This window comes from Scyliorhinus canicula, chromosome 3 (genome assembly GCF_902713615.1).
Source record: "Scyliorhinus canicula chromosome 3, sScyCan1.1, whole genome shotgun sequence".
NCBI lineage: Eukaryota > Metazoa > Chordata > Chondrichthyes > Carcharhiniformes > Scyliorhinidae > Scyliorhinus > Scyliorhinus canicula.
In genome coordinates this window covers 130,707,529-130,728,766 of record NC_052148.1, presented here as the reverse complement: position 1 = coordinate 130,728,766, position 21,238 = coordinate 130,707,529, and the positions used below count along the sequence as shown (strand labels likewise).

Sequence of the window (21,238 nt, the reverse complement as noted above, 5' to 3'; positions counted from 1 at the left end):
GATGAAGACAACAATTAGTTGAGGAAACTTCTGTTCATCCAGTACTGGATGTTGAACAAACAGCCTGACAAGTTAGGGATAGTGAGGAGTTGTGAGTCAGTGGTGAGATAGAATTGGGTGTTCTTAGTATACACATGGAACAAGATGCGTTTCGGAATGATTTTGCTAAAGAACAGCATTGTGATGAGACAAAAAGTGGGTAAAGGATAGATCCTTCAGAATTATGGAAGTGCCATCATTGAATATATTTAAGGCTGAGAAAGCAGATATGTGATCGCTTGAGGAGTCGAGGAATGTGGCAACTGTGCAGAAAAGTAGAGTTAAAACCCAAGATCAGTCATGATCATATTAAACGGCAATGCAGGCGTGACTTCTCCTTTTCCTCTCTTGCTCCAATTTCTTGTTATGAGAGCTCACCATTCATGTGCCAAACAGACAACTGCACATGTGGAGTAAAACGTGCAAATTAAAAAGTTGCAATCCAGGGTGTCCTGTTCCTCCAAAAGCTGAATGCTAATTGTTCTCACAGAGATACAGGTCACAGGTGGACAGGGTGGTGAAGAAGACATTCTGCATGTTAGGTTTCATTGGTCAGAACATTGAATACAGGAGTTGGGAGGTCTTGCTAAAGTTGTACAAGACATTAGTAAGGCTACACTTGGAATACTGTGTACAATTCTGGTCACCCTATTATAGAAAGTATATTATTAAACTAGAAAGAGTGCAGAAAAGATTTACTAGGGTGCTACCGGGACTTGATGGTTTGAGTTAAAGGAGAGGCTGGATAAACTGGGATTTGTTTCCCTAGAACATAGGAGGTGTAGGGGTGATTGTCTAGAGGTCTGTAAAATAATGAGGGGCATAGATAAGGTAGTCAATGTCTTTTCCCAAAGGTAGGGGAGTCTGAAACTAAAGGGCATAGGTTTAAGGTGAGAGGGGAGGAAAGTGTCCAGAAGGGCAATTTTCTCAAACGGAAGGTGGCGAGTGTGTGGAACGAGCTGCCGGAGGCAGTAGAGGCGGGTACAATTTTAGGCAGTGAGATGGGAAATCTGGGTATAGAGGGTTATAGGCCCAATGCGTGCAATTGGGACTAGCTTAGTGGTAAAAACTGGCCAGCATGGACAAGTTAGGCCGAAGTGATTGTTTTCATGCTGTAAACCTCTATGACTCTAAGACACTCCCCATTGAAATATGTGAAGTTGCTTTACTCACCTGATGGATACAAAGCAACCATAGTGAAAGTACCTGCTTAATAGAATGGTAAGTTTTAATTACTATCAAACTGTCACAATGATACTGGAAATTAACTTTAATACGTTTGGACTCTCATTGCTTCAAATTTTAATTATTGCTGGAAATTTTAAAACATTTTTAATAAACCTTTTTACACTCTCTTTGACCCAGTTTTCTCTTAATCCAATTTTTTTCTCTTTTTAATTTTGTCTTTCTGTCCTCATTTGAATATTGAATAACATGTTTTGACTAACATTTACTGGTCAAGCTCCACGTTGCACATTAACAATACTTCTATCTGACTGATGAAGGAGGTACAAAGTGGCTCCCCCTGTTTATATTCATCCCAGGTGCATTGTAAAGAATGCCACACTTTTTTGATTGTTGGCTGATTGAACCTTCCAGTGCAAAAGGCCATTAAAATTTCATGGGCAAATGAAGATGGAGGAAACAGCTGTTATTTGCTTGCTGTTGACTACAAAATCCATCCCCTTTTAGTGCACAATAGACAGGGCGGAATTTGACAAAAGGTTGTAGCCGTCATATTAATTCTATAATTTTGTCAGCACTGATCTTTGAATTTATCAATAGAAAAATGTTATTTTCACCTGAACCCCAATTTGCCTAGCAGTGAAAACATATTCTGTATGCCCTTTGAAGAATTCAGAATTAAAACATCACTATTAGATCCCCTTTCAACTATCCAGCAGAAAAGGTTTGACGTTTTCAAGCTTTTCCTTACTGTCTTTCCAGTGCTTGAATATCCTTCTTATAATCATCATGCCCATCGAGTCTGCACCGGCCCTTGGAAGGAGCACACCACTTAAGACCACACCTCCTCTCTAACCCTGGAACCCAGCAACCCCAACTAACCCTTTTGGACACTAAGGGCAATTTATCATGGCCAATCCACCTAACCTGCACATCTTAGCACGGTGGGAGGAAACCCACGCACATACGGAGAGAACATGCAGACTCCGCACAGACAGTGCCCCACGCCGGGAAACGAACCCGAGACCCTGGAGTTGTGAAACAACTGTGCTAACCACTGTGCTACCGTGCTGCCCAATGGGTTGTCAAGAACTGGATGCAATATTCCAACTGTGGTCTAACCAAAGTTTTATATGAATTCAAAATCACTTGTTTGGTTATGATTCAAACCATGAGTTTACCTTGTCATGTTATACAGCCTTCCCTTCCTGCATTCCCACAGATCTCTGTATTGCCATCCCTTTGATCTCAGTTCTTCCATACCTGATAACCATAGCCACTTGGAGTTTACTTCCTTCTTCCCAAAATATCCTATTGAAGCGTTTGTTCCATCTATCCTCCTCCCCATCCCACTTAATTACCATAATTTACTTTTGTGATTGTTACCGGACAATGTTGAAATTGCAAGTTAAAATAAAACATGAACACGTGAATGGTCAAGGTTTGTAAATTTAGTTTTACTGTGATCCTTATGACAATCAAAAGACAGACATTTAAGGATTGCAACTGGCCCCATGCAATTCACAACAGTCAATGGCAAGTAACAGATTAAAAAAAACAGTACTGAAGATTTACAACGGAATATAAAACAGTGCATTTCCTTACAGTAAGTTAAAACAAAACCTGAGAAATACAATGAACATTGAATTGAAGGTCACCGTTCATGCAGTGCAAAACTAAACTACAGGGAATTTTAATCAACATTCTGGAAGTTTGGCAGAAAACTTCTGATCCAATGTATGTTTCATCTTTACACAACATTCAAGGCAAGTTCCACCATTAAATTAAATTGATTTTAAATACAGCACAAGACTGGCAATAATGGAAGGTAAACTTTGTTTATTTATTACTAATGCAGTAAGCATGCATTAAAATACCCAATTTGGTTTGTTGTCCCATTGAACAAAATAATCAAGGCAAAGTATTTTTGAAACTTGATTTATTATTTTGAAGTAGCCACGGTTCAATTCATTTAAAATATCAAAATGTTCACATTTTTTATTCTGTGGTATTAAGACCAGGTAAAACAAAGTACACGTTCCATAGCTATTTGGATACAACCTTTTGCAGAACCAAATGGAAATGGATATGTCAGTGTGAATTCCAAACTCTCAAAATAATTTAAAGCCGTTGGCCAGTTACACAGACAAAGATTTTTCTTCCAAAATGGTGAATGCACACAATAATTGGCCAGGAATTACGTTGTCCACTGAAATTTGCTACATGGTGTTAATCTTCATTAATCTGCAACATTTGCCTCTCTGACCTTGCACCAGACATGTAGCAAGATCAGAAAATTAGTCATGCACCAACAATGTACATGTAACATTTGATCTCATGCAGATAGACAAGAATACAGATAGGGCAATAAGCACACCACACAGTGAGCCCTCCATATTGGAGGGAGCCGACAGCTATCATTGATTAAAAGACACTGACAAGTAATCAAAAACTTTGAAACTTCCATCTTTCTGACATTCATTCAAGGATTTTGACAAACATAGAACAATCTGCACATAAATAAGCATATGGACACAGCAAGCTGCAAATCAATGGTGAAAATAACTGGATTTTATTCTCAAAACATGTGTATTTTCAAGTTGTATTTCACTTTTGCTACTCCTTTTGAATGCGTGTCCTATTCTGCAATACTAATTTGGCGCAAATTGTCAGTAACTGCGGGAGTAGCAAAATGTATCATTAAGTTACTCTTGGAGAATGGAATATTACAAATTGTGCTGCATGTTATAATTACAAGTTTGCGCTTATTCCACTGTTCGCTGAAATCTAGTTTCATGGCTAATATTCTGTCAAATCTAGATATTCTGTGGCAAATGCTCACTGATAAATCTGAAATATTAAAATAATCTTCACATCAGTTATAGAAGCTGCACATAAATAAAGATTTACTAAAGATGAGTTTTCAATGGAATACTGATGTAAGTTTTAAATATATGAGTTATATTTTGCAGCCAAAGCAGTTTAATGCAAATAAACATACATTAATGCATGTGAATAGGCAACAAAAGATGTTAAAACTTGAGGACTTATGGAGATCTCATCCAGCTTTTTGGTTCCAGCTCTGCATTAAGTGCCACATGATGACAGCCAGAATTGCACAATACAAATTAAAAGCAAATTTAATTAAACTTGTGCTAGGAAGGAAGTAATTGATTTTTGTAAAAAATGGCAGTTGTTTACAAATAACGTGAACCCAAAAGTTTGACTTGATTCATCAGTACTGGTGAAATGCATCATGGAAAGATCAGTTTGTGGAAATAAACAAATTGTAGCTTCACATTTACCAGAAAAATAGACTGAAATTAAAACTGTCTTGAATTGGTACATTCACACATGTAGCATGTAATTAAATAATCTAAATAAAGTTAGCGCAAAATAGGACTCGAGTTGATCTTATTAGAAATGGTAGCGAGTAATAAAATAAATATTTATTTTACGTTTTAATCACAGCAGATTTGAGGCCTATGGCAAAATGTGCATTCCAAGAATGAGGGGAACCTTCAATGTAACGGAGCATTTTATTGGGCAACAAGAAAATAATAAAATTAGTGAATCTCCTCTCTGCCAGGAGTTATTTGAACGTCATTTTAAAACAGCGGTTATATAAAAGTATTATCTGAAGCATCACTAGAAATACTTGCACCTGCAGTCATTGTCTCATTTGAGATGTAAAGCAGTATAAAGCACTGCGGTTTGGAAATTACCATTGAAACAATGTTTGTTGAATATTAAATCCATTGAAAAGTCACAAAAATTTCACAAGCATGTACGCAGTGGGAAATGTAGCCAGTCACAGAAAAGACACAACATTTGCTTAATTCTGAACATTCATTTGAATATTAGGCAAAGAGAAAAGCATATCCAAGGCCACAGCCTGAGAAAGACACAAGTTCAGATGCAAGTGCCAAGAAGGCCGGAGTCCTAGCTTTCAACCAGTCACTGCATGTGCAAATTGCACTTCAGAAAGAGTGAAGCAGCAAAATTGGGACTTGAAATGTGCTTCATTCCTTTGACAGTACACTGGAGAATAGGGCTGATGTCAAATTCTATTGACTGAAGTAATTAGCTGTTGAATAAGGCTCATCAGAGTTTTAGTTTTGGCAAATAGAAGATTTGGCGACCAGAAGAGCAGCATCAGTATCATGTTTAATACTGTGTTAATAAGACATATTTTAGCATTTAGGACACTTTTCGATTCTGTTTGCACTTTGTGATTTAAAATATATTCCAGGATTGTTATGTCAGATTTATATAGGTACACCTTCACAACATAGGTGCATCACTATAGACTATTGGAGTTAATATTTCCTTCAGAGCAATTCAAAATGAGGAACCCATGTGATAATAATGTGTATTCTAAAATAACCTTGTGGAGCAGTAGCAACAAAAGTTAATCAACCAAACCAAAAAAAAAATCAGTAGTAATCTATAAAAAACAGTTTATACGAAGGTTTAATTTGTATATGCCATAATTTATAACAAACAGGAAAATTTAGGAAGCAGTGCCCAATTATAACACACATTGGCCCGAAAAACTTCAAATGAATGCTCATACTGATCAGAGTTTTAATTAATATATCACTCATGTTTTCCATATCTGCCTTTCCAAAACAATGTCAAAAGACAGTTATCAGGTATACAGTGAAAAATTTCAAGCCCTGGCAATCCAGTTGTTAATGAGTACTGTATGGTGTTGGTATTCTAACAGTGAGTTTATGCTAACGTAGCTCGGCACAGTGTTTGTGTCTATTTAATACACAAAAGGGTTTGGAACTTTCCTTCTTCCTAAAACATACAAAGACCAACCTTTCCATGTCTTTGCAGCAAAAGTTTTCATACTTAGATCTCCCAGATTATGAAGTCCTCAGTCCCGTTCGTATTTGAAATACTTATTTGCAATCCATGTTCCTGTATTAGGTGTTTACCAGTCATCTTGTCTTTGTTTGGTGGTGTCATAGGCCCTGACCACTTCGGACTGGGATACAATGCCATTCTCATCTTGAGAGAAGGCATAACCATCTATAAAAACAAAGTGTGATATTATGTATAATAACTCATTAAGTGAGAAAATAATGTTCTGCAATGTATCTTGTGTTTATTGTCACTGTATTCTCAATAATTATAAATACCCTTCACCAACAGGAAACACCGAAGCAGATGGCATATACACACACACACACACACACACACGCTCTATGGTCTGTGACTGTGAAAGGGAGGGGTAAACAGGAGCATAACAGGACCACATTAAAGAGTTAACTTGAAACACAAGGATTTAATCACGATTACTAAACACTGGGACAATAGTTTGGAAACACTTGGGAGAAAGATACTTACGCAGTGAGCTCTGCTGGAGTGAATCAGAACGGTGGAGATTCAAAGTGTTCTTTTTAAAAACATTCTTTAAGAGTTGAGCTCGCTCACTTAAGCTTTTCAGGAAAAGAGAGATGAAGAATTATTCAAAATGCTTCAGGAAAGAACATCAATATTAATTCCCCTGCTGATTGTGACTTGGGAGGATGTTTAACATATTACATTCTGAACTTTATAATGCTGATTTGCCAGTTGTTCACCAAACAAGGCAAATTACACCTTTTTAGCAACTATTAGCACTCAGCCAGTACAAATAAATCTGCTAAATTCTAAAGCCATTCGAAATTGTATTAAAATATATGACAGTACCGTTCACTCGACATTCTTTATGAATGTATTACCTGAAAATATATTGTATATGTGTGTGTGTGTGTGTGTGTGTGAGTGAGAGAGAATGCGTAAAATGGATAGGAAGTAGCTGTTCCCCTCAGTTGAAGGGTCAGTTACGAGGGGACACAAGGTCAAGATGAGGGATAGGAGGTTTAGGGTGGATTTGAGGAAAACGTTTTTACCCAGAGGGTGGGGACAGTCTGGAATGCACTGCCTGGGAAAGAGGTAGATCCAAGTTGCCTCATATCCTTTAAAAAGTACCTGGATGAGCAGTTGCGCATCATAACATTAAAGGCAATTTGCTGGCAAATGGGATTAGTTGGGCAGGTCAGGTGTTTTTCATGCGTCAGTGCAGATTTGATGGGCCAAAGGGCCTCTTCTGCGCTGAATTATTATGTGATACTGCATAATATTTGGCCAACATCATAAAATTGAATTTCAAGCTTTCGATCCAATGTATTGTACTTGCTGGTCAAGGTGCCATCTCCCCTACATTGAGAAGATCAAATATAAAATTCCTGTTCGATCTGCAAATGTGACCCTCACCCTCCCTGTAGCTGAAACTTTACTCTCCCCACCAGCCCTACTGTAATCACCACACCGTTGGCCTATATTTCGAGTTAGGTTGAAAGGAGAGTTTGGAACACCTCATTTTCCCTGCATACTCTTCAACTCTTTGGTTTCATGATGACTTTACTTGCATCTACACTAAAGATTGGGTGCCCTTTTTCAAAGATTCTCGGAGCTGATTGCATTTTGGATTTCAGATAATTTTGTTTTTGGATACCGTGTATGAACTTACATTAGAATAGCCTAAGCTCAGCCTAAATAAAATGGCCAGAAAAGTAGGTATCTACTTGCTTTTTGACATGTTCACCACAAAAAACATAAGGTGAACAGTCCAGACGAAGAACTAGACTTCTTGTGCTAAAAGCTGTAAAGGGTAAAAAAAAAAGTGCATTTTTTGGATGCGTTGAGTTTTCAGTTACAGGATACTCGACCTGTACTGCCAATGATTATTATGCACGTTATTTAAATTATTTAGTTAAAAAAATATCTGGACTCACTTCAGATTGCGGTGCACACAAGGATGGTCGTTTCCACAACTGGAAACTTTGTTCTACTTTACTATCTTAAATGTTCTTGATGTTAAGGATAGCCTATTCAGAATTGCAAAGCAATAGATGCTGGGTTTCAGCTGACACCAATGAACCACTGCTTAGGATGTCAGCTGAATACTTAAAAAAACTCTACATTTTTTTCAAATAATGCCCCTTCTCTAATTTTCCTTTTGCTTATGACATCCTATTGCTTATGACATCCTGCCTCAGAAGTGTACTTGCACCACTCCATATTTAGGACTGCCTCATCAAGGTTTTGCCCTACCCAATGTCTCTCAGCATACTGATCAGAGCCACCAATCAGATTCTGTGTCCCTCTTCAACCCCTGATTTTTTTTATGGTATTGATGGACAAGGCAGAGAGATGAAACTAACTATCTTTGGTACGGAAACTCTTAAATTTAAGGGGTAATTGCAAGCTATTTTCTGGGGTGATGTTAAAGATTTTAATAATGTGTTAGTAATAAAGTTTATTTTAATATATCATATCCCTATTTCTATGTGCAATCGCTCCGGGAGCTGACAACCCTTTCCTCACAATCTTACAAAATGAAAATAAAATATTGGAGTTTCTGTCCAGTATTCTAGTCACTGTTGGAGTCTGGTCTCCGGGTCTGTACTCATTGGAGTTTAGAGGGATGAGGGGGGATCTCACAGAATACTGCGAGGCCTAGAGTAAACGTGGAAAGGATATTTTCACTTGTAGCAGAAACTAGAACCCAAGGGCACAGCATCAGACTGAAGGGTCAATCCTTTAAAACAGAGATGAGGAGAAATTTCTTCAGTCAGGGTGGGGAATCTGTGGAACTCATTGCCGCAGAAGGCTGCGGAGGCCAAGCCACTGAGTGTCTTTAAGGCAGAGATAGATAGGTTCTTAATAAGGGGATCTGGGTTATGGAGAGAAGGAAAGAGAATGGGGATGGGAAATATATCAGCGATGATTGAATGGCAGAGCAGGCTTGATGGGTCAAATGGCCTAATTCTGCTCTTCCCCCCCCCACCCCCCCGCCGAGGACTTCCCACAGCATGGAAGGTGGGATTGACTCAGCTTCATTAAATTGTTATAGTCCCCAATGGCAGTGGACGTGTATTCCCAAAATGTCTTATCCTCTCGTAATGTTATTTCCAACCACCATGGTGGACACAAGGAGGGACCCGACTTGAGCATCAAATCAACAAAGTGAGGGACATAGTCCAAAATCAGAATTGCTGAGTACTCAGCCGCCACCACTGAAGGGAGCAGAGACCTATCTGGTGGGCTCGGTCCAAATTAGGAGGGGACACGGGACCCCATTCCCCCACCCCCTCACCGAACATCCGTGTGAAGTATTCTGTGGGCGTTTCACCTTCTTTGCCCTCTGGGAGCTCCACAATTCAAATGTTTTGCCCCCTGTACCGATTCTCTAGATCATTCACCTTGGCCTTTAATGACTTGTTCACTTTGGCCAGCAAAGACATCTCCGCTTCCAATGAGGTAATCCGATCATTGTGGTCTGAAAAGGCCAATTCCATATCTTTTCCGTAGATCCTTGGGCTTTCACTGTTTCATTGATCTTCTCCAGAGCCGCTTGGATGCGGGCCAAGGCCTCTTCCATTGATTTCTGGAAGCCCTCCAACACAATCCACCGATGTTTATTAAATTCCTTTGCCCCCCGACCGTTAGTGGAGTGGCCGGAGCCTAAGAGGTCACGTCCATCATTTTATCTGTTGACGAACTCGGAGAGGTCTCCAACTCTGTCGACGAACGTTTGCTGTCAACCTTCCTTCCCCTGACTTTTCTGGGCATTTCAATCATACAATATCCTTATTCCATTAATTATGTGGGTTTTCACAATATCCTTATTCCATTAATTATGTGGGTTTTCACAAGAAAATACCTCCGATACTGAGAAAAGGTCCAAAAGGGCAATACTCTAGCAGGAGCCACCTCATACACGTCTTCCCCCTACATTATGCCACCGGAAGCCTTACGAAATTTTAATTCAGTAAAAATGTGGAGTTAAATTCGAATGATGACCCCCAAATCATTTTGATTGTTCTAAAAATCCATCTGTCCATTAGGGAAGTAAATCTCCCATTCTTACCTGGTCCATAGATCCACAATGTGGTTAACTCTTAACAGGTAATTAGGGATGGGCAACAAATGCTGGCCTCATGCCACCCACATCCCATGAGAGAATCTTCAAAAATGACCCCAAACTTAACCTGGATCACAAGACCAAAGGCATCATTTCAACCTGGGCCTCAACAAAGTCTGAACCCCATCCTTCTCACCCGTGGCAAATTCAATTGGCTCCTTGAACATCATAAGCTTGGCTTTTGGATCTTCAAATACCTCCATGGTTCGGCTCCTCTCTATCTCCAAGATCTCCTCCAACTATTCCCTCATGTGTCCTTTGCTTATTAAAAGCTGGTCTAATTTTCATTCTTCAATCCCTCTGATTCACAGTTGATGACCCTTCCTTCAACCATTATGTCCTTGGTTTTTCAAAAACCTTCAGTATCTCAGCTTTGTGATCTCTCTTCTAGTTTTCAAATGCCCTAAAAAATCTTCTCTTTCACCATTCTTTGTTCTCCCTGTTCCTGCTCTTAAGAGTATTCACTCACCTGACCATGCTATAAGTATGTATAAAACATCCCACCATACATGAGGGGTACCATTGAAATTGAAGTCGAGTCTGTCAGTTATTGTTCAGAACTTCAGTACTATTTTTATTACCTTAGAAGTTGCAGAGCCTGGTGACAAAAGAGCATGAGAACGAGCGAGACTGAGAGGAGCCAGGGCGATAAAGAGCGTGAGAACAGCAAGGCTGAGGGGGAAGCCAGGCAGGTAAGAGAGCATGAAAACTGCAAGACCAATAACGGAGCTGGTGGGATGAAAGAGCACGTGAAAGATAGAGTCCGTGAACAAAGTCAGTAAAATAAAAGAGCGAGACTGAGAGCAGAGCCACTAAGATACAAGAGCGTGAGAAAGAGTGAGACAGAGAGTGGAGCCACGAAGATAAAAGAACGCGAGAATTCAGAATGAGACAGAGTCAAGGGAGGAAGATGTAAAAGCTCAAGAACAGTGAGACAGAGTGGAGAGCCAGGGAGATGAAAGAGTACGAGAAAGAGCGACACAGAGAGCCAAGTGGGGAAGATAAAAGGGCCTGAGAAATAATGAGATCAAGAGTGGAGCTGGGGAGATAAAGGAGCTAGCTGGTGGGGGTGACGGCATTGCAGCTGGTGGTGGTGACAGTGGTGGCGCTGCTGGAGGCTACGGCAGCAGGCTGGCCGCGTGGCGGCTGGGGGCTGGCCGCGTGGCAGCTGGGGTGCTGGTTCTGGTGGTTGTGTGTCTCAGTGGATGACCAGATTGGAAGAAAATCAAGTATGATGCTGTAGGGAACTGGGCAAGTGATTGGTTGGTGGGTATATTACTTGTTAAGCTCATTTATATTTAAATACAATTATTGGTAATTGTAAAGTTTCTTCATAATTATAAGGTTTTTGTTAATAAAGCATATTGTGTATGTTAATAAAAATAAAGATAAATAAATAAAAATAAATACCTAAAACACATCTGTGTAATTAAGAAATTTATAACTTTTATTTGTAAATTAATAAGCACAGTTAATTTTTTTTATACGTAAGCACTATTCCAAGCTAATTTCAGAAAGTAATTAAACTAAATAACACATGTAACAATGGCCAAACAGGTGTTACGTTGCACCTGTGGAAAGTGAGTACTTCTGGACACAAGGCGATTGAGGACAAACATGGTTTCAGGAAATGTAAGCATCTAAAAGAATTCTGGATCAGGATTATTGATCTAGATGCCGTTCTGCAGGCACAACAGAACATAAGAGGATAAGAAATACTGGGACACTATGAGGTGGATTCTCCGCACCCTGACACCAAAATCACGGCCGGCGCCGAGGCGGAGAATCCAGTTTGATGCAGAAATCGGGACCGGCCCTGTTTTGCCGATTCTCCGGGCACCGAAAAGCGGCGTACTAAGGGAGTGCCCCGCGCCACCTGAGGTCATTGCCAGAGTCCTGCTCTGACACGCTCTGCCGGAATACTCACATGGCGGCTGCGGAACTGCCCTGGTAATGGGTGGGCCGATCGGAGGCCAGGGGGGGGGGGGGGCTTATAGGCAGCCAGGAAATGATTGTACGGGGGTTGAGGGTCGGGTGCGCGGCCGATCGGAGGGTCTCTCCTTTTCAGGTCCAGCTCCGCGTTCCGAGTCCACCATGGAGCACGGCGCGGCCGCTGGAGGCCGCCACTGTGCGCATGTGCGTCCTCTGACCCAGAATTGCGCTGGCCTGTATCTGCAAAAAGCTGCAAGATATACTCTGGGTCCCTGCTGGCCCCCTGCACGGTTGGGAATTGGTGACCCTTTGATCCAGGCTTTTCAGGAGTAAAACTATACTGGGTTGACGCCGGCGTGGGGACTAGTCCCAATAATGGAGAATCCAGCCCTTTGTTCCAGACGGCAGTCACACCTCTTAAATTAGCGTCACCTGATTTGTTCAGGGACAGGAGGGTGTGACCACACAGGTAAAGGAACTGAGCAGACAGTAGTGTAGGTGCCTCTGACTTTGCAACTGTCAAAAAGGTTTGAGATGCTCAACTTGTGTGGATGAAAGAGAGGTTCTGCAAGGTGGATGAGCAGACTGGCCATGGCATCATGGTACAGGAAGGCGGAGAAAACAGGAAAGTAATGTCAGCAGGAGACAGTGTTGTGAGGGGGATTGACACTGCTCTCTGTAGCAAAGAGCAAAAGTTTTGCCTGCCTGGTGCTAGGGTTTGCAGGGGAGGAGGTGTTCTCCTTCTTCTCCCCAGTCCATAATGGATACTCAAGGATTGACTTCTTTGTGGTTGGAAAATCAGTGCTCCCAGGACTGGTCAAGGTGGCGTACTCCGCAATCGTAATCTCCTACCACGCTCCACATTACATGGTTGTAAGGTTGGAGACAGGCAGTACCCAATGCCCCACATGGAGGTTGGACACTGCCTTACTGGCCGACAAGGCATTCAGCGAGAGGGTATCACAGACCATATCGGAGTGCATGACAAACAACCAAAACGGGGAGGACTCACCCCTCCACATTCTGGGAGGCACTAAAGGCCATGATTAGAGGGGAAATTATTGCCTTTAAAGTGCAAAGGAATAGAGAGGAGAGAGTGGCTAGGCAGCAGCAGGTCGACTCCATACTGGAGGTAGACTGTAAATACTCCGAGGCCCCGAACGTAGAGCTTTGGCGGAGGAAAAAGCTACAAATGGACTTTGACCTGCTCTCCATGAGGAAGGCAGTGCACCAACTCCGCCAGGCACGGGGATCCTATACGAACACAGGGACAAAGCCAGCCGCCTGTAGGCACACCAGCTGAGAAAGCAGGCAGCCACCAGAGAGATTGCGCAAATTAGGGACAACAGAGGCACGCTAGAAATGACCCAGACAAAGTTAACATGACCTTCGAAGACTTTTATCAGGGACTGTACACCTCAGAGCCCCCACCAGAGGACTCGGGGATGAAACAGTTCCTCGAGGACTGGACATGCCAGTCGTGGGGGAGGACAGAAAACGGGGCCTGGAAGCACCACTAGAACTGGGAGAGATTATGGAAAGTATAAACTCCATGCAGGCGGGGAAGGCGCCGGGACCAGACGGGTTCCCACCAGACTTCTACAAAACATTTGCGACAGCACTGGCCCCGCACCTGCGGGAGATGTTCACAGACTCGCTGGTGAGGGGCACACTGCCACCTACGCTAGCACAAGCCTCAATCTCGCTAATACCTAAGAAAGACAAAGACCCGACTGAATGTTGTTCATACAGACCCATCTCGCTACTGAACGGAGACGCCAAAGTATTGGCCAAGATCCTAGCCATAAGGCTAGAAGACTGTGTACCTGAGGGGGTCGGAGAGGATCAAATGGGCTTTGTCAAAGGTAGACAGCGAACATCGAACATCAGGCGCCTGCTGAACGTGATCATGACCCCATTCGGGGACAGAGCACCTGATGTGATTGTTTCCCTGGACATAGAAAAGACCTTCAATAGAGTGGAATGGAAGTACCTTACAGAGGTGCTGGAGCAGTTTGGGCTCGGAAAAGGATTCACCTCATGGGTGAAGCTCCTGTACAACGCTCCCATGGCAAGCGTACGGACAAACAACACCAGCTCCCAGTACTTCCAGCTGCACAGGGGCAGCAGGCAGCGATGCCCACTGTCACCGCTGCTGTTTGCCCTAGCGATCGAACCATTAGCTCTTAGAACAGCAAAGAACTGGAGGGAGATCCAAAGAGGAAGCAGAGAGCATTGAGTCTCGCTCCAAGCAGATGACCTGATGACCTGCTTCTCTACATCTCGGACCCACAAAGCAGCATCAAAGGAATGCTACTGGATCATTGAGTATAAAAATTGGCAAGTCATGTTGCAGCAGTATAGAACCTTAGTTGGAGTCTAGTATTCAATTCTGGTTGCCACACTACCAGAAGGATGTGGAGGCTTTAGAAAGGGTGCAGAAGAGATTTACCAGGATGTTGCCTGGTATGGAGGGTATTAGCTATGAGGAGAGGTTGAATAAATTTGGTTTGTTCTCACTGGAACGAAGGAGGTTGAGGCGACCTGATAGAGGTCTACAAAATTGAGGGGCATAGACAGAGTGGATAGTCAGAGACTTTTTCCCAGGGTACAGGGGTCAATTATTAAGGGGCATAATTAAGGTGCGAGGGGCAAGGTTTAGAGGAGATGTATGAGGTACGTGTTTTACACAGAGGGTAGTGGGAGCCTGGAACTCACTACCAGAGGAGGTGGTGGAAGCAGGGACGATAGTGACATTTAAGGGGCACCTTGACAAATACATGAATAGGATGGGAATAGAGGGATACAAACCCCGGAAGTGTAGATGTTTTTAGTTTAGACGGGCAGCATGGTCGGCACAGGCTTGGAGAACCGAAGGGCCTGTTCCTGTGCTGTACTTTTCTTTGTTCTTTGTTTGTTTTGAATCATCATGCTCCTGAAAGAGTTTGGTGCCTTCTAGGGCTACAAACTCAACATGAACAAAGGTGAGATCTTCCTGATGAACCCGCAAGTGGGAGGGGCAGCACTGATGGGACTGCTGTTTAAACAAGCCCAGCACAAATTCCGCTACTTGGGGGATCCAAATAACTCATGACTGGACGGGGATCCACAAATGGAACCTGACCAGTCTGACAGAGGAAGTCAAAAAGGACGTGCAGAGGTGGAACACACTCCCACTCTCCCTGGCAGGGAGAGTAAAGACGATCAAAATAAATGTACTGTCCAGATACCTCTTCCTACTAAGATCCATCCCGATCTATATCCCCAAGGCCTTTTTCAACACACTGGTCAAATTAATCATGGTGTTTGTATGGGGCGGGAGGGGGGGGGGGGGGGGGGGGCGGTGGCGCACAGAGGCACTCCCATACCCGCCCAAGAAACACACCACTAGGCTAGTGGTGATAGCCACCCTCCATACCTGGAATCAACTATGGCTGCAATTCGGACTGACCTAAATGTCCGACAAAGCACCCATCTGCAATAACCACAGATTCACACCATCACTCACCAACGCCACCTTCAAAAGGTGGAGACAGGACAGGGGGGCATTGACAGTCAGGGACCTATACACCGACGGTAGGGTCACAACACTGGAATAACTGACGCAGAGATTCCAACTAGCTAAAGGCAACAAACTCAGATACCTGCAGCTTAAAAACTTCCTACGGAAGGAGACAAGGACATACCCGCAACCACCACGACAGACACTATTAGAAGAACTACTGGACGCAGACATCCTAGGCAGAGGGAACTGTAGTGACATGTACGAGTGACTGCTAGAGAGGGCCGTCACCGAACTGGATATGACAAGGAGGAAATGGGAGGAAGACTTGGGGTTCTAAATAGGGTGGGGACTCTAGAGTGAAGCACTGCACAGGGTCAACTCTACCTCCACATGCGCGATTCTCAACCTAACACAGCTAAAAGTGGTACATAGAGCCCACTTGACAAGAACACGAATGAGCAGGTTCTTCCCGGAGGTGGAGGGTGGATGCAAACGGTGCCAAGGAGGCCCGGCCAACCAAACCCACAGGTTCTGGTCTTGTCCCAGGCTTGCTGGGTACAGGACAGCCTTCTTTGAGGCTATGCCCAAAGTGGTGGGAATGAGGGTGGAGCCATGCACAAAAGTGGCAATCTTCGGGGTATCAGACCAGCCAGATCTCTTCATGGGGAGGAGGGCAGACACCCTTGCCTTTGCCTCTCTGATCGCCTGCTGTAAAATCCTGCTTGGTTGACGATCAGCAGCACCACCCAAAGCTGCAGACTGGCTATCCAACTAATCAGAATTTCTCCAAATGGAGAAAATCAAATTCACCATCCGTGGGTCAGAAGAGGACTTCCACAAAACATGGGAGCCATTCACCCGACTGTTCCAAGACCTGTTTGTGGCCGACACATAAATAAATATATATCCAGTAGCCAGGTGGAAATAGCCAGGACAAGACAGAAAGAGGAAAGTGAGGGAGGACCAGGGAGTGTCGGAGTGGGGGAGTAAGGCGAGGTAGCAAAACCAGCAACGTATATAATTCTGAAAATGCCAATAAAAAGCTTTTAAAAAAAATAAAGCAAATGAATTTATAGCACATTTTGGAGTAAATAAATATAATCTGATAGCCATTACAGAGACACGGTTGTAGGATGACAGATTGGGTTCTGAATATTGAGGATTATATGACTTTCAAGAAGAACAGGAAGCTCGGTAAAGCTGTTAGGGTAGCACTGTTAATCAAGGTTGGCGTTTGTGCAATAGTTAAAGTTTACCCTAGTCTGAATATCAGGATGTAGAATCAGTTTGGATGAAGATAAGGAACAGTTGGGGAAAGAAGTCACTAGTGGAAGTGGTCTGCAGGCTCCCAAAGAGTAACCACAATCTAGGATAAAGTATACAAGAAGAAATATCAGGGGCTGAAATATGGGATGATAAAGGGATGGTAATAATCATGGGCGATTTTAATCTACATATAAAGTAGAAAAATCAGACTGCCAATAGTAGCCTGGATGAGGAGTTTATACAATGCTTTTGAGATACTTTATTTTTTAAAAGATTAGCATGTTCTGGAACCAACCAGTGTTGCCTGCGATGGAGTGTTTCAGCTATGAAGAAACGCTGGTTGGGCTGAGATTGTTTTCCTTAGAGCAGAAAAGGCTGAAGGGGAATCTGACGTGGTGATATGCCTCTGCACAGTTCTGTGGATAGTTAGTGATGTGACCTCCAACCAGCTGGTGGCGTCAGGCATCTTTCACGTGACTTGAGATACCCGCCAGTTGGTAGTAGGATGTTCGAGAGGATAGTCCCACAGAGTAGCTCCGGGATGAATTCACTGATTTCAGTTAGCAGCTATTGTCTGTATAGTAATCTGTTTGTTATCTTTCTATGTGTTTGTGAATAAATCATCTTTCTCATTAAAGAACTAGATGGTCTGTGTACCTCATTACAATGGCCATATCACAGAACACAGCACCTGATTGAGGTGTACAAAATTATGAAGGACATAGATGGGAAGAAACTTTCCCCTTAGCTGAGCAGTCAATACCCAGGCGGCATGAAATTAAGGGAAGGTGCAGGAGATTTAGAGGGAATTTGAGGAAAAACGTTTTACCCAGTGGGTCATGGGAATCTGGAACTCAGTGCCTGAAAGGGTGGTAGAGGAGGGAACCCTCACAACATTTAGGAAGCATTTAGGTAAGAACTTGAAATGCCATAGCATATAAGGCTACAGACTAAGTGCCGGAAAGTAGGATTAGAATAGATAGGTATTTGATGGTCGCTGCAGACACGATGGGCCAAAGCCTGAAGAGCCTCTTTCTGTGTTGTAAAACTATCACTCTAACTAGGGTGCTCTGTTTTAAAATTAGGCATGATATGGCGATGCCAGCTTTGGACTGGGATGGGCACAGTACAAGGTCTTACAACACAAGTTAAAATTAGTGGGGGGCCCTTTTCGGACAGAGATGAGGAGAATCTTTTCTTTCGGAGGGTTGTGCAACTCTGGAACTCTGTTTCAGAAGGTGGTACAGGTGGGATCATTGAACATTTTTAAGGCAGAGGTAGATAGATTCTTGTTAGGCAAGGGAATCAAAGGCTATTGAGGGTGGATGGGAATGTGGAACGTGAAACACCAACAGATCAGCCATGATCTTATTGCATGGTGGAACAGGTTCGAGGGGCTGAATGGCCTACTTCTGCTCTTATTTCGTACGTCCTAACTCTACATTAAAAAAAAAAGCATATTGCATACTCCTGATAGGATAAATAAGCGTAACCGCTTGATCTTTTAAACTATCATTTGTAATTTATACCTTTTACCGTACACAGCTGCACCTGGATCCTGGAACTGGGCTTCTAATTCTTGAACCTCTTCCACCAGTGTCTTACAAAAAGTTCTCTTAATGCTGAAAATGAAGATTAAATGTATTCTTAATGAGGCAGAAGCATTACAATAATGATTGTTCAATATATTACCCCAAAAAACAAATTCCTCTTGCGCTGGACCCCAGGGGAAAAAAAAAATGGGAAAACCTTGTTCCAAAATAGTATTTGACAGATTTTGCAGCAAAGCAATTTCAATTGTGCATTAGGCCATAGAAGGTTTGCCAAAGTGCACTTACAAAATCAAAAATCAAAACAGAAATCGAAAAACATTTTACATTGACAAATAAGTGTTTTGCTCTGAATAATCAATTAAAGTCAGTTTCAAGCCAAAAGCATCAGCATATTGAGCATCAGATAATAGGTTCTCGAACAGGCAAGGTATAATGACAACAGGAGTCTAGGACGGGCAGAAAGGAATGCAGTGGACACAGACATGTCCAGGAACCACAAACATCTTCTGAAGGTGGTTTCTGGTTTATTGAATTTTGTCTCTCTTTCCATATTTTTAAAATCTGTTTTCAGCAAAATGAAAGATTGTCTAATGCCTTGGAACATATTGCACCTTTTCAGTTAAATCCTTATTTTTTGAACCTAGTATTTCAATTGGTACTTTCTTTTGGTGGAAGCCACCTTATAAATAGTTCAAAAATCATCGAGGTTCATAACTTTCTGAAGCTAAGTAATTCACTGTCTCCATACTCTGTGAAACAATTCGCACCTGCTGCCCGATGTCACTGTGTTAACTTTGAATAATCGTACTAATATTTCAGCCTGGTGTTTCACACAAGTTAAAAATAATTAAAAACATTTAATTATTTTTCTTTCCGAAAACAGTATCACAAGGATTTGTACATTTATTTAATCATACGTACACTTTGTAAATCACATCCCACAGAAGAGAAGTAATCGGGATGAAGAATAGGCCCATCCAAAAAACACCAGAGCTGAACAACATTGCAGCCTGCAAAAGTTAACAGAACACAATTTTTACAGTATAAGCAGTGATAAATACATTTGCAACATCCAAATTATTTTCAAAGATGGGTCAAGGTTAATTGCAGCATATTTACTTCTAAACTTTATCTTGTCTCAGGTTTGGAGAATTCCAAGTGACTCAGATGTATGAGTAATTCTCATTTTTACTATATTTCAATCTCTCCGCCAGCTACATTTTATTTATTTCCTCTTATCAAGACAGTGACTAATAATGAAATACAGTTTCCTCCTTTTGTCCTCGAGAACCTGATGGTCTTTCATGTGAAAGACTGGACAGGAAATGTCAAGATGCTATTTGGTGATGTGAGAGGGAAGTTGCCCAGCAGACAGCCACATTTTCAGGCAGGAACAATGGATAGGGATCAGGAGCAGAAATTCTGGTTAATATTTCCTAGCCCAGGAATACTTGAGCCAAATTTAACACATTCAACTAAATCATACCATGCCACAACGTAGAAGCAGACTATACAATGCAGATTCCAGTGTTTTCCTCCACGAGCTCCTTAATCCCATCGCTAGTTTCTATACCCTAAAATATTCTCTTTTTTTCAAGCAATACTGCCCAGGTTGAGGTTACTTAACTCAGTCTGGGTCAAAAGATTCAACCTGTGAACTGTCTATTCTCCATGGCTCAGCGTCACATCACCTGGGCCAAGAGATGAGCTTAGTAGATTTAATACAAGTAAAGACACATTGCCGTGAAAAAAAAAAATTCCTAGACCTGACTCCTTCCACCAGAGTATTGAAACAAAGATAGGTGAAGAAACCACATAGGCATTAATTATAATTTTCTAAAGCTTTCAAGGTTCAGGAACTGTGCCTCTGTATTGGAAAACTACAAAGATCACATGATTATTTAAGAAAGAAGGGAGAGCTACAGTTCTAACAATTTATTATTTATCGTAGGCAAGTTGCTGGAATTTATCATCAGGAAGAGAGGGCTTGGAAAAGTATCAGCTGATCAAAGAGTAGCTCAGATTTGTGAATGGTAGGCCATGTCTCAAACCTAGTTGAACTTTGAGGTAGCCCTTAGCATGGTGAATTGGGGGAACATCAATGGATATTCTCGATATGGACTTAGTGAAGATATCTGATAAAATACTATATAAGAAATAAGTAACCTTGCGATACGAGTTGGTAATGCACGGGAGGTAGGAGACAGAGAGTAGGATGACAAAAAGTGTTGCATTCTAAGCCATCTATACTGGAGCCTTAACTTTTAACCAGATAATATTAAACAATTAGCTGAAGAGATTAAGAGTTGCATATTCATAACTAGGAGGGCACAGCAAGTTGAGTGCGTGCATGAGTAAACTTATAGCAGACAGAGAGCAATGTGAGAAAGTGTTGCGTCATCTAGTTCTGGTCGGAGAAAGACAAATCGGAATATTTTCATAATGGTGAGTAGATAATGGTGTAGGAATTGCAGAAGAGGCAAGCGATTTATGTGGATTTTATGGGGGAAAAATTACCTGACCCCCCTGAATGAAATGTTTGCCGGCATGTCAACCAGAACCCCACAATATTGTAGTGGGGGCATCCTTAATTTGATGAGAGTGGATCTTCTGCCCTCACTCGAGAGGAAGACCCACCCCTAGAGAACTGTTGGCCTAACTTCTTGGCTGGCAAGACTGCAGTTCCACCAGCATCAAAATTGAGTAAAGGCCACTGCTGGGACTACAGGAAGTCCCCATCGGTGAAGTGATAGATTCCAGACTTCAGATAAGTCA

At 42.2% G+C, this 21,238-nt stretch overlaps 1 protein-coding gene across 4 annotated transcripts in view; it reads right to left on the bottom strand.

Annotated features, from left to right (window-relative positions):
• Positions 1–2,660: 2,660 nt before the first annotated feature.
• atp8a1 (ATPase phospholipid transporting 8A1) overlaps positions 2,661–21,238 on the bottom strand; it is a 433,224-nt gene continuing 414,646 nt past the window's right edge. For all 4 annotated transcript variants that reach the window (XM_038791303.1, XM_038791304.1, XM_038791307.1 and 1 more), the window contains 4 exons: positions 19,385–19,475; positions 18,440–18,532; positions 6,583–6,674; positions 2,661–6,264 (listed from right to left, as the gene is read on the bottom strand). In XM_038791303.1, coding sequence (XP_038647231.1) covers positions 6,167–6,264; positions 6,583–6,674; positions 18,440–18,532; positions 19,385–19,475 — 374 coding nt within the window. In that variant the 3' untranslated portion in view covers positions 2,661–6,166. The remainder of the gene's footprint in view (positions 6,265–6,582; positions 6,675–18,439; positions 18,533–19,384; positions 19,476–21,238) is intronic.